At 39.5% G+C, this 18180-nt stretch overlaps 1 protein-coding gene across 6 annotated transcripts in view; it reads left to right on the forward strand.

Moving 5' to 3' along the window:
- The window catches only part of RUNX2 (RUNX family transcription factor 2), a 231278-nt gene that overhangs the window by 172352 nt on the left and 40746 nt on the right, over positions 1-18180 (forward strand). For 3 of the 6 annotated variants that reach the window (XM_060785428.2, XM_060785436.2, XM_060785402.2), the window contains exon 7: positions 6835-9123. The exons of the other annotated variants lie outside the window; for them this stretch is intronic. In XM_060785428.2, the coding sequence (XP_060641411.2) occupies positions 6835-7313 (479 nt within the window). In that variant the 3' untranslated portion in view covers positions 7314-9123. Of the gene's footprint in view, positions 1-6834; positions 9124-18180 lie in introns of those variants that run through there. 6 annotated transcript variants of the gene reach the window in all.

Consider the following 18180-nt stretch of genomic DNA (forward strand, 5'->3'; position numbering starts at 1 on the left):
TGTCGCGCATATACAGGGAGTCCCCAGGTTACAAATATCTCTGTGCAGTATTCAGCTCATATTCCGGTGTTGTGGAGTGTTCCAAAGGGTTTTTTTCCTGTGTGGAAAAAAACATGGAAACCCCCAAAGGCCCTTATTTCAGTCTCTAACCCCCTCCTACGCTGCAGTCCCAATTTCAGTAGCAGAAATTCCTTAACGAAAAAGTAAATTATTTTGTTGTTATTTTAAAAGGGTTTTCATGGTTTGCTACTGAAATTGGGCTTCAGAGTGAGTCCTTTAAGGAACCTTTAAGGAACCTCTGGAACCAATGAAGCTGACTGTCCCTACAATGTATTATTATTATTATTATTATTATTATTATTATTTTACTTTGCAAATCTTTATTTTTCTCTAAGCCTGCTAATATCACCTTACTTTCTATAAAGTCCCTGGACATTATAGCAAATATACACTGCAATCCTTTGCATATCACTTCATGAGGATGTTTTTACACACACACATACACAATCTATATAAATAAAAAATGTAATATTTGTTTGTGGGACTAACATAACTCAAAAACCACTGGGCGAATTTACTCCAAATTTGGGCACAATACACCCATCAGGCCAATGAGTGACCATCACTCATAAAAACATTGAAAAACTCAGTGGAAGAGGCTTAAAAAGCAAAAAAAACCCCAAAACATTACAATACATGCACATAACCACATTGTTCTCTGTAATAAAACTACCTTTTTAGCTGGCTAGGCCGAAGCCTGCATGGCAGTGTTTGGCCTCCTGGTTGTTGAGCAAAGAAGGAGGAGGAGTCAGGCTGACTCCTGATTGGGTGTAACAATCAGGGGTGGAGTCAGCTGAATGGAGGGAAAGGGAGCTGTCTTATCTGACAGGGAGAAGTGTCTGGGAGTGAGACAGAGAGAGTTGGATTTTTAGAGCAGGGAACTGACAGAAGTGAGAGAACTTTGAGAGAATCTCTAAGGTTTTGGAATAAGGGGAAGGCAGGAAGCCAGAGCTTTACTGAGTTAGAAGAACTAGTAAAGGAGGGTTGTGCCTTAGTGAGCCTTGTAAAGGTTTCACAGATACCTTATTGCCATTTGTCTTGGGTCTGTATCCCAGTGAATACTGTGTCTAATAGTAGAACAGTGGTTTAAAGAGATTCTCAGATATAAAAGTTATTCTGTCAGAGAGAACTGTTTGATTTAAGCAACCAAGTTACTGCAACTGCATCAAGATTTTGTACCACTCATTCCAACGAGTTGTTGTTATTCTCAAGTTAAAATAAACTCTTTATTAGTTCACTTTTAACAGTTGTTCGCCTCAATCCATTCGTTTCCCTCAGGAATCATTCTCTCAACACAGCTTTTAATCTCCAGTCAGCCATAAAAGTCTCAGTGCTCAAACACCCTTTTACTTGAAATACAATCACACCCTTTTTGGTTCCTCAGGCCGGTATTTCTGAGGTGGTGGCAGCTATATTTTTACCAAGTGCTTCGGTCACTTAGGCTCAGCCTTTTGTTCCACGCTATACCTAAGGGCAGAGGTGTGATCTGTGGTGTCCACCCTGCCCGGATAAGTCTTTAATTTTACTATATTCTCCTTGACATTAAGTCCAGTTGCGTCCGACTCGGGGGTGTGGGTGGGGTGATGGTGCTCATCTCCATTTCTAAGCCCAAGAGCCAGCATTTTCCGTAGACACCTCCAAAGTCATGTGGCTGGCATGAATGTACGGAGCACTGTTACCTTCCTGCTGGACAGATACCTATTGATCTACTCACATTTGCATGTTTTCAAATTGCTAGGCTGGCAGAAGCTGGGGCTAATAGGGGGAGCTCATGCTGCTCCCCGGATTCGAACCTGCGACCTTTTGGTTAGCAAGTTTAGCAGCTCAGCAGTTTAACCCACTGCGCCACTGGGGGCTTCAGCATAACCACATGTGTATTTATGCATAAACACATAAACACAAATATATATACACACACACATATACATATATACACACACAAAACACATATACACAGACTGGGCCACAGCAACGTGTGGCAGGGGACGGCTAGTATTTTATAAAAGAGTACTCTGATGTTCATGCTGTTGGACTCAGCAAGTAAACATACATAGGATTGTAGTGACAAAATGAAATGGCAACACACAACCTCTGAAGTATGAAAACATACCAGTTGTACTTATGCAATGTTATATGGTGATACCATTAGTTTAGAGAACAAATTTTAATAGTTCCATTAAAGATCATAGTTCATCAAGTGTAGCATTTCCAACCCCATTTTATATTTTTCTTTAATATTGATTAAACAGCTCTTAAAATATTCATACAGGAACAGGAATAAAAATATGGATTCTAAGCTGTCAAATGATATCTGAGCTTACCCGCCTTGAAAAGTTATGTATTATATTTAGTGAATGTGTGTCCTGTGCTTATACAGTGGTCCTGCCTTCCTCTACCATTGGTTTCTTCACACCAAAGTGGTGTCCATGAAAAAGGACCTGTAATTTATCTGTCAGAGCTCTGGTTTGTCTGCATTCTTCCTCTTCAGGAAGAGGGCAGGGTGTGCTCAATAGATAGAGAAAGATTTTTTCCCCAGATACCCCACTTTTGTATGAAGAGAGCAGAGGGGGAAGCGGGACAACTGCAGCCCCTTTCTTGCACATGGAGTATGTTCTCTCACCCCAGTCTGAATAGTACTTTCCACCCAGATTAGTATTAGCTTTGTTAGGTAAAGTTTTAGCTTTGCAAAGTGGGAAAACTATTTTCCAATAAACCTCTGGAATCAATGGCACTGCAAGGCATAGCTGTCAGGAGATTGGATTTTGAAGCTATGAGCAGGAACCTGAAGAGCTTTGATGCCCAATTTGGCATTTTGTCTTTCCTCACAGTTCAAGGGCATTGCCCAGGAATAGAGAAAAGGATAATAGGAGTGAACAACTAGCTTTGTAGATGGCGTCTCTAGGAATGATTTGGTTTCTTGGACTATGGTCTGAGGTTAAATAAAGTAGGACTTTTGGCAAGGGATGGCTTGCACCTCGCAGAAGTTGGCAGGAACGTTTTGCTAAAAGCCTCACCAACCTGATCAAGAAAGCTTTATGCTGAGTTATGTGAGGGAAGGAGAACACCATTCAGGTAGCCAGGGGTTTATCAGGAGAGAATACCTCAATTATAATAGAGAGAATTAGGTAAGAAATACAAAAACTGAACAAAGACATGGAAAAAAAATTAAATAGCCTAAGGGAGATAGTTATGACCTTCAGTGTTTCTACACTAATACATAAAACATGGGAAATAAACAAGATGAACTTGAACTCTTAATATACAAAAGCAAATATGATATAATTGGCATCCCTGAAACCTGGTGGAATGAATCGTATGATTGGAATGTAGTAATAGAGAGGTATAAGCTTGCCAAATACTTTAGTTCAGAAATAATCCCCCGTGGACCTATATAGAGACTGGGATATTTTTACTAGCATTTATCATAGATTCTTGGTAATTGAAGATGTAAGCCAACACATCTGCAAGTTACTTGTTTCAAGGAGACTGGTTTATTGTATTATGACACAGGATATTTTTTTTTTCATTGATGGCAAATTTAAATGATATCTGGGGGAAAACAGAGAGATGCAATTATATCTACCTCTGGCCACTGCGCATTAGGTATTATGTATAAAGCTTTGTAGAAGCAGTTTGTTTACTAAAGGACAAAGTAAATGTAGTATATAAATAAGCAAATCAAAATGGACTCTTATTCATCCTTAGAATTATGACATGGGGGGGGGGGCAAAAAAAACCAATAAAGGACAGGAAGCTGTAAAATGGGAGGGAAACGCCTTGAAGTGTGGCTTTGCACAGCCAAAGTGTCACAATACATGCAACACCAACAGCTGTGCAAAGCCACCTGTCACCATGACGGTAAGTTGCTGCTATCCCGCGTGCAGTAATGTTCCATATCGGTGGAAAAATCTTGAGTGTCGTAAGGAAATCTATGCACTCCAAAAACCTTTTCCAATGTCTAAGCCAAAGCTTTCCAAACTGTGTGTTTTGACATATTACTTTGTAACCTGTTGAGTGTAGGTGTGTTGTGCAAACATAATGAGAAATGAGAAACATTTTGGAAATTTATATTATTATCTTACAAATAATATATTTAAAAAATATATAAATCAGAAGTTTTCATGAGACATGTTGTGTCCCTATACATTTTGTTATTATAATATATGTATGTGTCCATATATCTGATAAGAGGTTTTGTTTAACCTTCGGTTTGCTCATAAAACTGAATTAATTTGTTGCCAAATTATGCATATCTAAAAAAATATATCACCAGCATGAAATGGTTGGAAAATTCTGATCTAGGCTATAACCTTGTACATCTTCATTAAGGAATAAGTCTCACTAGATTCCTTATAGATTCATAGAGTTGGAAGAAACCTTAATGCCATCTAATCCAAACACCTGCCATGCAGGAACACACAATCAAAACACTCCCAACAGATGGCCATCCAGCCTCTGCTTGAAAACCTCCAGAGAAGGAGACTCCACCATGCTGTGAGGCAGCATACTTCACTGTTGAACAGCTCTTACTGTCTGGAAGTTCTTCTTAATGTTCAGATTGAATCTCTTGTCCTACAATTTGAATCTGTGGCTCTGTATCCTACTCATTGATGAACCACCCTTTAGTTTCTTCTCATTCCTTGTGAATTCCAAACTTTAAAATGACATCTGACAGTGTTAACCATAATTAAATCAGGTGCCCCAAACTCTATAACCAGATTTAGAACCCTAAAACTTGATACTCCAGTTGATGTTCTTCATCATGTACTTGGAGACAGATACAACAACTTCTGCTAAAGATGATAACAGAGGAACAATAACAACACTTAGCTCATGGTTGAGGTGCATGAAAAATTACATCAGCACATAGTTTTCACACTTTATATCAGGGGTCCTCAAACTATGGCCTGGGGGTCAGATACAGCCCCCCAAGGTCATTTACCCGGCCCTCGCTCAGGGTCAACCGAAGTCTGAAACAACTTGAAAGCACACAACAACAATCCTACCTCATCAGCAAAAAGCAGGCCCACACTTCCCATTGAAGTACTAATAAGTATATATTTGTTAAAATTGTTCTTCATTTTAATTATTGTATTTAAGTGGGGTTTTTTGGAACTACAAATAAGAGATGTGCAGTGTGTATAGGAATTCATTCTTTTTTTTTTTTCCAAATTATAATCTGCCCCTCCAACAGTTTCTCTCTGTTTCAAAAGTTTGAGGATCCCTGTGTTATATCATATTAAACTTTTCATGGTTGTCCCTCCAACCTGTGGCCATTGATTGTTCTAAATAGAATCCATATCCACTTCACCCTCTAAATATTTATTCAAATGAATCCACTTTACTCCACCTATCCATGCTGGATATCCAGCATACAAACATGCTTGGATGTACCATGTATCCTACTTAGACCCCACCCACACAGTGCCTAAGAAACGGGAGTTCCTATTTCAAAATGGGGGGTGGCTAACTGATATCAGTAGAAAACATGTTCTGATACTCTACAAAGGAGGGAAGCCACGGGAAAAAAGGTCCCCCTTTATCCCGTTTCTGACAGATAGGTACAGATCTTTGCATGTCTGTGTGACCCTGCATACCAAAAAACACGTGTTTTCCTTCCCTCTCCATTATGGAGACTGCTCTAGCTGATGTCGATTCCTTTTTAAAAGGGCGAAACAGCTGATCAACCGATTGGGCTGTCAAAGGGACACACAGCTGATTGAAAGGAAGCACAAACAGAGAGCCGGTATCAATCAATCAATCAATCAATCAATCAATCAATCAATCAGAGAGCTGGTAGAACTCTCTGAAACTCTTTATTTAACACTGTAAACACTGTAACACTTTCAAAAGAGCTGTAATAAATAATTAGGGGAAGGGAGAAATCTGGCAGAGGTTTTTAAAATTCCCTCCGTTATATGCAGATCCGTATATGTGCACATGTGAACATGCTTATATTTATTATATTAAGATAGCCAATGTGCGCATATAAGCATCAGGACATAATTGAGTGATTAAAAAAAATTCTGCCAGGTGTCCCCCGTCCACCCTCCATTTTATCCCAAGGCACAGAAGCCAGTGAGAATTGTGAGGAAAGAAATCCCAGGACTAGCAGGTCAGTGTGGGGACCTTCTCTGAAGTTTTTTTGCCCCTCTTCTATGTGTTTTGGTGCTGTCTAGAAGCACCCTTAGTGACTGCCAGGAAGTGAGAATACATCATTTCCCCAAAAAAGTATGTACAAAAAGTACTGTTGTTAGTTGTAGCACAACAAGGCTGGCGAATGGGGAGTTGATACCCATGCAAAGCCTGTAAGATTTTTTTTTTTTGTCGCTTGATATGAATATTTCTGTAAATTAGGATTGAAAGTAGGAGTGCAATCATTATTTTAAAAAATACTGATCTACTGACAATAAAATAATACCTGTGTTTGATCATACTAGACCAGTGGTTCTAAACCTGTGGGTCCCCAGATGTTTTGGCCTTCAACTCCCAGAAATTCGAACAGCTGGTAAACTGGCTGGGATTTCTGGGAGTTGTAGACCAAAACATCTGGGGACCTACAGGTTGAGAACCCCTGTACTAGACTCTCACATGCATGACCATTGTTTATATCAGGTGTTCTTCTTTGTAGGGCATGTGTAAAATTATTTGCTATTCTTTTTGGGAACAAAACAAGGGGTTTTCTTTTTACCAAAAGAATAAGTTATATCATCACTTTTGAGAAAAACGTGGATATTTACAGATTTCTCCCCCATCTTTTGTTACAATTTTTAGGTGCTTCAGAGCTGGGCCCATTTTCAGATCCCAGGCAGTTTACAAGCATTTCATCCCTCACTGAGAGCCGCTTCTCCAACCCACGAATGCACTATCCAGCCACCTTTACTTATACACCGCCAGTCACCTCAGGCGTGTCATTGGGTATGTCAGCCACCACTCATTACCACACGTACTTACCTCCACCTTACCCGGGCTCTTCCCAAAACCAAAGTGGACCATTCCAGACCAGCAGCACTCCATATCTCTACTATGGCACATCGTCAGGATCATACCAGTTCCCCATGGTGCCAGGGGGGGACCGCTCCCCCTCCAGAATGCTTCCTCCCTGTACCACCACCTCCAACGGCAGCACGTTATTAAACCCTAACTTGCCTAACCAGAACGATGGTGTGGAGGCTGATGGAAGCCACAGCAGTTCCCCAACCATCTTGAATTCTAGCGGCAGAATGGATGAGTCTGTGTGGAGGCCGTACTGAAATTTTCTCTCTCCGTGGGCTAAAGTCTGTGAGCCAAAGCAAACAAACATCTGTCCGCTAATTATAAAGTGCCTGTTGTGCGTTATTTTAGTTTTCTTCGATACTGTTAATATGTGCACCTATGTAGCTGGGATGTTAACAGCTAATAATATACATACAACATGATAATGACCTTCTAGATGATAGTCCCAGTGCATCAAAGCACATTTCATGGTTCTCTTAGCAATATTTATGTGGGTTCTATACGATTCAGTGCAACAAGATGCCCATTCTGTCCAGACTCTTGCAAAAGAAAGCTGTTAGCCAGTTCCTTTGCCAAGAGAGGAGATATTCCTGCCAATTATCAAGAAAGTCTTTGCTTCAAAATAACCATGTAAAAACAAAGTACCTTGAATTTCAGGTACAGTTGAAATCATACCATAGACAGGTCCCCTATGCAAGCACTGTGCAATTCACTATATATGTTTGTGCACATAGGGGAAAATAGAACTTCTATTTATATCATAATATCTCCTCCTTACCGTAACTTTTCAGTCATCTTATTGCCTTGCAACAGAAGAAATCAGAGAAATTTTAAGGTGCATGACTTATTTTGTACTAAAAGAGCATCTTACATGGTACCAGGACAGGCTTGTTTGTTTCGTCTTCTGCATTTTTGCCTTAGTTAACCAAAAAATGGGGGTTTAGGGGAACCCCTAAAATTAAAATGAACCCTTTTTCCTATGCAAGAAGCAAAATATCATGGCAATATATCTCACTCAAACCAAAACATTATCAGTAGTATGTGTATTTGGCTATCTTGTTTTATTTTATTAAGTTATAAATATGTAAAATTGAGGTTATTTGCAAAAAAGTGAATTGTCATATAATTTTAAAGAAATATTTATAATTATTTAATTATATTTGGTCCTTTTAAAGTTTCCTTAATGTTATGATGTGCTGACTCCGGTCTCTAAAAAGTGTTGTTTTTCAATAGTGGCAGCCTTTGGTACAAAATCTCAAGGCTATACCTGAACTCTAGTAGAAACCAGATGCAATGTGATTCTTTTTTAAAAAAGCTTCCATCTCATAAAGTGTAAAGTATAGCAATTATTTTAAATTATGAAGGAGACTGTTTCAATGTTACTGGACATCTAATTGCCTATGGCTTTTTATTCTGCTTTCAAAAATGAACTGGAAAGATAAATCAAATAAAGGGAAAGCATTTGGATAGATCCCTAGATTTTGATAGGTGGAATCCATGGCTGGTGTTCTGCTTGCACAGAGGTTAAGGTCCAACTTTGACATCCCCGTGGTGCCACCTGCACATTTGAAGCTCTTTCCATCCAATGTCTGTGTGCAAGAACTCTGGAAGGGTATCCTGCAAGGCAAAAGGACATATTCTCACAGAAGTGTGTCGATATTTTCTGATTAAATTCAAAACTTTAGAACCAACATTTCAATCACGATTTGGAAACACCTCTGCAATGCTAAAGAAAGGAGGGCAGGGAAATTGAGGGCAGGGAACTAATTTTCCCAAATAAAATATTGATAATCACATTTTCTAGAGAATTATTTATATTGATCTCCTAGGCCAGGGGTCCTCAAACTAAGGTCTGAGGGCCGGATGCGGCCCTCCAAAGTCATTTACTTGGCCCTTGCTCAGGGTCAACCTAAGTGTGAAACAACTTGATAGCAGTGGATTGTTGTTGGTTTTTTCGGGCTATATGGCCATGTTCTAGAGGCATTCTCTCTTGACGTTTTGCCTGCGTCTATGGCAAGCATCCTCAGAGCTAACGGGGTCCCCACTACCTCTGAGGATACTTGCCATAGATGCAGGCAAAACGTCAGGAGAGAATGCCTCAAGAACATGGCCATATAGCCCGAAAAAACCTACAACAACCCAGTGATTCCAGCCATGAAAGCCTCGACAATACAACTTGTAGGCAAACAACAACAACAATCCTATCTCATCAGCCAAAAGGAGGCCCATACTTCCCGTTGAAATACTAATAAGTTTATATTTGTTAAATTTGTTCTTCATTTTAATTATTGTAATGTTTTTAAGTGTTATTTGCACTACAAATAAGATATGTGCAGTGTGCATAGGAATTCATTCATGTTTTTTTTTTCAAATTATAATCCGACCCTCCAACAGTTTGAGGAACTGACCTAGCCCTCTGTTTACAAAGTTTGAGGACCCCTGTCCTAGGCCTTATCTAGCATTAAATGCTATAGTTATGACACTTCTTGGCTATGTTTTAAACTAGCCTTTTAAAGAAATTGCAACCATGGCATTAAAAAAGAAACAAGTACCTGTGGGCTGCTAAAAGTATAATCAACAGCACACAGGTAGCATTCAATTAATGCTCGATATGGAAATCCCTGTAGGGCCATACACCTGGATGCACATTGAGAGACATTAATACACCCCTTCCTTGTATGTTTTCCACATCGCTAGAAGGCTAACTCTTATGGGATGCCTACTAACATCTTTGTTAGCCCTCTCATTTCCATATCATAGGTAGGCATGCCAACCAAATCCCAGATTGGGCTCCTCTAGACTAAGTAAAGATCAATTTTCTAATTTAATCCAGCCTTCAGTGTAAATGTGTTTGACACCCCTGCTTTTCAAATATTGTCTTGTCCAGGTGACAAGCAGGATTAACTGTTTCAGGGAGCTCATTTGCCACCTTAGTCCATAATCCAGCAACCCGCTCCTTCTATTCATACACAAGCTTAATTTAAGCAGAATGTGGGGCAAACCAAGCAGGTCATAGCTTGACTCCTTTAGCAGAAGGTGCCAGCTCCTCAGTCCTTCTAGACATCGCCATGTTCTCTTTGCACTGGTTTAACCTCAATTCCATGCACAAACAATATTTTCTTTGGACTGCAATGCGGTTGGAGCTAATGATGTTCATTTTGGCAAGAAGAAATGGTGAAATATGTTCACAATGTACTTGGACATGTCAATCTCATCATCCATTGATTGCTAAGGCAGCCCACCAGAAAAGAACCCCCATCCTCATGGACCATTTCTGATATTTGAATACTTTTAATGTGCTCTTTAGGAAGAGTCTTTGCCTTCTAAAGGTTATCTGTCAAAGCCTTTCTTGAAAACAAGAGACAATTTCCTGATGTATAGTTTTCCTTCAAAGATGGAAGCTGTTACTGATCCTATTTATTGCTTGTGGTAGCTTGAAGCATACCTTTGTCCATTTATTTGTCTCTGTAAAAATAACTTTGTTCATTTCAGCAGCACTTAAAAAAAGCCAGTATCTGGTTACACATTTCAAGCTTTGTTGGGTTTTTGTTTGCTGTTTTTTAGGCAAGCAAAGAAGCAAAGAAAAAAAAAAGAAAAGAAATGAACTTTCAGTGCAAATGCTGTTATGTATTTAATAAAAGGTACTATATTTGTACATTATTTTTATTGCTGAAAAGGGCTTTTTAAAGATATACTATTTGCATCTTAAGTAATTTTGTAGGGATATTTTGTGTTGGTACAGGGGCTGCAGGCAGCACTCCAAAAACATTTTGAAAGCAAGCAAGCCACATGTTCTCGTACAATTCAAGTACAACTTTATATTTCATTTTGTTCTGTGCCTACAGCAATAGCTCTGTATTTACACATTTTAAAACTGGATCCTCTGAGATTAAAAGCTCAACTTGTTCAGGTGTGCTGTTTCGTTTGCCCAGAAATCTTGCCCTTGTACTATGACTGCACAGTTGAAATGGTTCATGTTGTGAGTTTGAATTTACCTGTAATTGAAGGGCTGTCAGAAAAGAATACGTTTGATAAGCACAAGGCCTTTCTCGGTTATCTCTCATGTTTAACTTTACTGTGAGACTTTTTTTCTCTCCAAAAGATATGAATTCTCAGCAGGGAACTTTTTTATACAGTCATATGTGCTTCCTAATTCCTTTGATGGCAGCATAGAAATACATAGATAAACACATAGATACATACATAAAAAATAAGGTCTGCATGTTGTCAACTCATAATTAGTATAATATTACTCATGTACATCACACATTTTAATAGCTCTCCCCTTCGGAAGGGACTGTATGAAGATATCCGCAAGACACAGTCATGTGGACTGTGATTATTATGTCAAGTATGGGGATTTTTTTGTTACAAGAGGACATTTTGATTCATTGTACAGAATCAATGATATTAAACCATATGTGCAGATCTGTTCTCCAAAACCATACCAAAGATGTATTTGCAGGGAGCAAGAGTTAATGTCCTCTGATGACATGCAGAATCTAGTACCAGCTATGGGTGGACTTCCAGTTAAAGTGAGTGAGAAATCAGGGCCTCTCGCGCTCTTTCATAGCTGATCTGAGGCAGGGATACTTTTAGCTCCAAGCTTGCAGTCGGAAACCGTCTCCTGAGCATGGCTTACCCCACTGCCTTGTCCGGAAGGGATTTTTTTGCACTGTCGGGTTGACCAGAATGCTGCTTCACATCCTTGTTGGAGCCTGCTATATCTGGAGACTTAATATATCAGGAGTTACAAAAAAAAAGCCATGAACAAAAGCAATAATTCAAAGTCATATAAAGTGTGTACAAGCCATGAATAAAGATAAAGAAATTTCATTTTCTAATCTTTAAACTTTCCCTGACACGTTTCATTTCAGCATGTCCTGTCTGATATTGTAGCCGTTCTTTTTTTGTTGCAATACTTTTAAATAGATGACCCAGAAATCATATTTTACAGTAATTTTTGTTTTTATAGGTACACTAAGCAACATTCCACATTATTTCCTTTTTGCCTACATATGATTTACCAGTCTTGAATTTCTGCTGAAACAAAATATTTGTAGCATTTCCTGTAAATACCAGCTTTAATTTCTGATTTCCTCCCAATTATTGTTGCCTAAGGTTTGCTTTTTATGCACATATTGTACAAACACATTCTTCTTTGTGCCGCAGACAGTGATTGTGGAAGGGTTTACTTTATTTTCAAGGGGACTATTTGTATTGTATGTTGCAACTGTAAATGGAATTTGTTTGGCATTCTCTCATGATTGTAATATTAATTTTGAGGTTTGAATCTCATTTTCAATAAAAATGGCTTTTTGTTAATGTTGTTCCTTGTTTCTTTGTCTTCTGCCGCACTACAATAATGAGCTAGTTATATTTGTAAATAGAGGACAGCTGAATAGAGACAGTGTGTACTGAAAAAGATTACCACTCTTTGGCTAAGTTCCTTTACTTTTTGCAGAATAGAATATTTTAGAAAAGAACTGGGATGGCCTTAAACATAATTGTATGAAAACAAAATCTAGCTTCATGGTCTCTGAAGCCAAAACCATGTTAACAAAATGGACAAGGGGAAATGTAGGATATTACACTTAGGGAGAAAAAAAAATGAAATGCACAGATACAGAAGGATGACACCTAGCTTGACCACAGTCAATGTGACAGAGATCTTGGAAACTTAGTAGACCAGAAGTTGAACATGAGCCAACAGTGTGATGAAGCAACTAAAAAAAATCAATGGGATTTTGGGTCATCAAAAGGAGTATAGTGTCTAGAACAGTGGTTCTCAACCTGGGGTCCCCAGATGTTTTTTTGCCTACAATTCCTAGAAATCTTAACAGCTGGTAAACTGGCTGGGATTTCTGGGAGTTGTAGGCCAAAAACATCTGGGGACCCAAGGTTGAGAAGCACTGGTCTAGAACAAGGGAAGTCATGGCGCCTCTCTATTCTGCTTTGGTGAGACCTCACCTGAGATACTGTGTTCAGTTCTGGGCACCACAATTCAAGAGAGATATTGACAAGCTGGAAGGTGTCCAAAGGAGGGCAACTAAAATGATCAAAGGTCTGGAGACCATGAATCCCTCTGAGTAGCGGCTTAAAAAGCTGGGTCTGTTTAGCTTGCAGAAGAGAAGGTTGAAAGGAGACATGATCACCATGTATAAATATTTGAAACAATGTCATAAGGAAAAATGAAGCAAGCTTGTTTTCTGCTTCCCTGGAGACTAGTACTCAGAGCAATGGGTTCAAATTACAGGAAAGGAGATGCCACCTAAACATTAGGAAGAATTTTCTGGTCCTAAGAGCTGTTCAACAGTGGAACTCACTGCCTCAGAGTGTGGTGGAAGCTCCTTCCTTGGAAACTTTTAAACAGAGGCTGGATGCCCATCTGTCAGGGATACTTTGTGCTTTTCCTGCATGGCAGGGTGTTGGATTTGATGGCCCATGAGGTCTCTTCCAATTCTTCTGTGATTCTTTGATTCTATGAAGGCAGCTTGGCTTTCATAAAACAGGGGTGGTGATTATGTGCCTGCCTTGATGATGTTTGACTGATGTTTCCTGGATTCCACCCTATTGACTTCACAGGTTGGGGTGGATCAGCAGCTCAACAGAAATCTGCAGGGCTGCATTTTGCAATGAAAGTTAGAGAGAGGCAGATTACTCCTCTTTGTTCTCGGGCACATGGTCAGAAAATAAGTAGCGCCCCTGGATGCAAAGGCACCAAGAGGTGATGAATGTGTGATCTGAATGTGAGGTGTGAGAAAGAAGGTGTCATATCCTTTAGTGTTTTTCCTAAGGGAAATGTAGACTAAGGGAAGGGGGATTCAACTCTGGATCCTGATGGTACATCTGCATATCTGAAAACTGAGCAGAAAGGCTACTAACTTTTGATCATAAACTTTTGACCACAGAGCAAGCCACATTGCGATGTGGCTTGCAAACAAAAGAATGTGAATTTGGTGCCCACTAAAGGCCAAATGGCAGTCAAATATTTTTAGTGAAATTTATCAAAACCAGGTACAAGCACACTATTTGTATAAATTGGTGGCTTTCCTAATCAGATTAGACATCCCGAGGTGAATTGCTTCAGTTTTGAGGTGGGAGTTTTCTAGTATGCAACAGTCGGCCATCAACTTTGCTGATCATCTCGTTTTGGCTAATCACCTACTTTGATAGTAAACCTCAGCTAATTTGGTGGCACCACTGAGCAAATAGACATGGAAAAGACCTGTGAAATATGAGAAGTTAATAGCTCCTTATTCCATGTTTTCGGAAAACCCAGCCAGAAGGCTCCAAACAGAATATCATATTGCATTTCTAAAAGTTATTCACCTTAAACAGAACCTGGTCTCAAAAGATATATATATATACACACACACACACACACACACACACACACACATATATATATATATATATACACACACATATATATACATACACATACATACACATACACACACACACACTTCAATTTTAGCTTTGGTTTTGTGGAGAACACAAAACTCTTACTAATTAGGTGCAATTAATTTATTGCACAGAAATTTTAAGTTTGAAAAATCTAGGCCATCTTAAATATTTGCACCAGATCTGATCTGATCTTGGAAGCTAAACAGGATCAGCTTTTAGTACTTGGATAGGTGACCATCAACAAACCCCAGGTACTGTGAACTATATTTCAGAGGAAGGAGGCCCCTTCTACATGGTCATATAAAATCCAGATTAGCTGCTTTGAACTGGATTATATTTGCCTACACTGCGATATAATCCAGTTCAAAGCAGATAATCTGGATTTTATATGGCAGTGTAGAAGGGGTCTGAGTCCTCCTTTCCTAAGAAAACCTTGTGAAATCCTTATAGTTTGAGTTGTTGTAGGTTTTTTCGGGCTATATGGCCATGGTCTAGAGGCATTCTCTCCTGACGTTTCGCCTGCATCTATGGCAAGCATCCTCAGAGGTAGTTTGTCATAAGTCAAGAGGCATGTACACACACATCAGTTATCAGTGTTGCATTGTACATCTTCAACTTTAAGTTGGTCTTGCCTGTGGCTTGCATTTAAAGAATAGCGGAGATGCTGATGGTGTCCTGTGATTTGTTTACTTTTCATTCCTACAGTTGTCAGGAGCAAAAACACACAATATATAAAAACTTCCACTGTCTTTGGTTGCTTGATTTCCCTCTATAAAACAGAAAAAAACCTTAAATTATAACCTTTATTCAGATTTGGACAAGAATTTCATCCATTCACAAAAATATCCATCTCATATTTCTTGAGTCTGTTAGGTTAAGAAATATGAGCCCTGTATTTTTGTCAATGGAGAAAGATTCCTGTCCAAATCTGAATAAAGGGCATAATATAAGTTTTAGTTTGTTTTAAACAACTTAGCAGCTAGCTAGAGAGAAAGCTGTGTGCTTCACAGTTGTGCAGATGGGAAACTTGCTAGATACAGATTGAGGAAATCTTGGGAAGTCTCCCTATTTGAAAAGGCCTGGGTCCTTTTCTTGCCAATCATGTTTTTCTCACAACACTGCAGGATGTTCTCTTTTATCAGGATAGCCAAAGCAGATGCTAAACTCTTCACTGCTAAATCCTGGATAAGTGAGAAAGGAGGGTAACAGCTGACTTCTATTAAGATGAACACCAAAAGAATAAGCCAGAAAGTATGAGACATCTCCAGAGGCTTTGTAAACCCCTGTTTGGCATGAAGATCACAGCAGCAAAAAGGCAAACTCACACGCAGACCTTCTCCATCTATCCCTGCATGAACTTGCTACTGATTGGGATCCATTAGTTCTCCTGGTGCCACTCCCACCCCTATAACACACACAATCTTTGCAATAATGATGATGATTACTCTTACGATTGTCTTTAATTCATTATGAGTTACTATACTCCACAGCAATAGAAGCAGCAGAGAAATCATTCATTGCTGCCACCATTGTATCTGCAAGGACCAATCCAACTGAGCTGTTTTGAGTGGTCGGAGGACTATTACATACTGATCCTCAAGGACCACTGGGAAAAAGTTGTATGGCACTTTGCAGATAAAGTCACCCAGATCCCCTTCAACTTGGATGCTGTTATTGATATAGTTCCAATGAATGTAACTTTGGCTCCTGTTTGTCCAATGTTGGTGGATACCTTTCAATTTGAGCAGCCTGAGGATATGGACAGGATCTTTGGAGAGGTGAGAGCTGCCACATGTATTCTTGATCCTTGTCCTTCTTGACTGATCAAACAGGCCAGAGGAGGACTGGCAGAGTGGGTGAAGGTGGTGGTTAATTCCTCCTTGGAACAAGGCAAGTTGTGAGATCTATATTTAAAAATGCACAAAGAACTGGTGTATGTTAGAAAGCAATTCTTCATGAGCAGAAGACATTTTCTGCATGCAGAAAAGCACCTTTCTCAATTTTTCTTCTGTTCGCTTTCTGTTTGAGTTTTGCAGACTTTTAAAATAATGATATTATTATAAAGAAGGATATCCTTTCTGAAAGTAAGTGTGACAGTATCCCTTTTCTGCAAAAAACAGACATGATGTTCTGCTATTTGTATTAGAATTGTTATAATATTACTATTTAACAATAGAAATGTAAGAGTACAATAAAATAAAAATATAGTAACAATACTTTGTTGGATCCTTAAAATTATAATTATAAAATTACAAAAGATTTCCAGGAGCTCATCTATGCCAGTCGGTTTAACCTTGGAACAGCCCTCGATCTGGCATATTTGGACCAAACCCAGAGTCATTGTTCAGATGGCACAAGAGCACAACCACTCAACTGCAGGGGTGCACATCTTACTTCCTCCAGTTCACCACCACTGCGTCTTCTAGCTGGCCACAAAGCTCCATCCAAGTCCTGGTTGCTGCAGGCTCCTTTGTTGACATCAGAATGGGATTAGCCCCCTTCCTCCCTGCTGATTACATGACCTCCCAAATCAGATGTCAGCAGAGGCTCCTATGATGGCCAGGAGCTTGAATGGAGCTCTATGGCTGGCTAGGAGTGGTAGTGGTGGCGATGGTAACACTAATACGATCCATCTATGATGAGTGCAGAGAAAGATTGATGGTGCTGATTTCGGTCTGGACAGCAGATTAGTCTAAAGCAAATCAAATCCCACTATCCAGGTTGCCCTAAAACCCAAAGGGGGTAAAGTCAGTTTAAAGCCAAAAGAGAGAGAGAGAGAGAGAGAGAGAGAGAAAACAAAGATTCACCAGACATTTTCCACATCACATGTCACATCTACAGTGACCACTTAGACCAGTGTGACCTTAGACCAGCTCTACGGGGCAGATTTAATGTGACCAGTGAACTGAGACAATGGAGAGAATGGAGTTGGTGGTAGAAGGATTTCCCATGCTTCCTATCTTTCTTCTCAGTGTCATGTATCAGAAAAGGATGCTGGTAGGGAAGGGTTACACATCTCTTCCTGTCATGACTCTTTCAAGGAAGAGGCATGTGTAGCCTTAGACTAATTGATGAGGTTCCCCTTGCCAATTCGCCAGTCTCCATGGTGCATTGGCAGCTCAGCAGGGCAATCCCAGTGCCCCGCCTCTTGCCTAGCTGGCAGCGACACTTCTCCATCACACATGTGGAAGTGTCACCACACAGCTTGTTCCCGCAGAAGTTCCTGTGTTGGCAGCGCAGCAGCCTACCATGCTACCGCCACCGTTGAGCAACTGAGCCCTGCCAGAAGTGAGTGATGTCAAGTGATGGGCAGTATGGGACTCTTGTCACCCAACTCAAGCATTCTAGGACACTAAAAATTCACCATGTGATGATGTCACAAACAGTGAAGTACTGCTGGACACTTGTGAGCTGGGCAAGATCCCAATTCTAGTGCCACATGTGATTTGATCTATAATTTCTTGTGATCAATGAGCTTCCATTAGAAAAGCACTATCAGAGATAAGTTTTAGAATCTCTGAATTATATGTGTGTATAATTATTTTCCCTGAACACAAATAAACATAGTGGGTCTATGTATTTTATCTTATTGATATATATATTAGCATAGTAATTTCTAAAACTTCCCTCTAGTCAAATTTGAGCATTTGTATATATTTCCAATCATTAGCACATTTTCCAAGATTACTGAAAAAGGGTATATTCAGTTTTTAA

The sequence above is a fragment of the Anolis sagrei genome, chromosome 1 (assembly GCF_037176765.1).
Source record: "Anolis sagrei isolate rAnoSag1 chromosome 1, rAnoSag1.mat, whole genome shotgun sequence".
In the NCBI taxonomy this organism is placed as follows: domain Eukaryota; kingdom Metazoa; phylum Chordata; class Lepidosauria; order Squamata; family Dactyloidae; genus Anolis; species Anolis sagrei.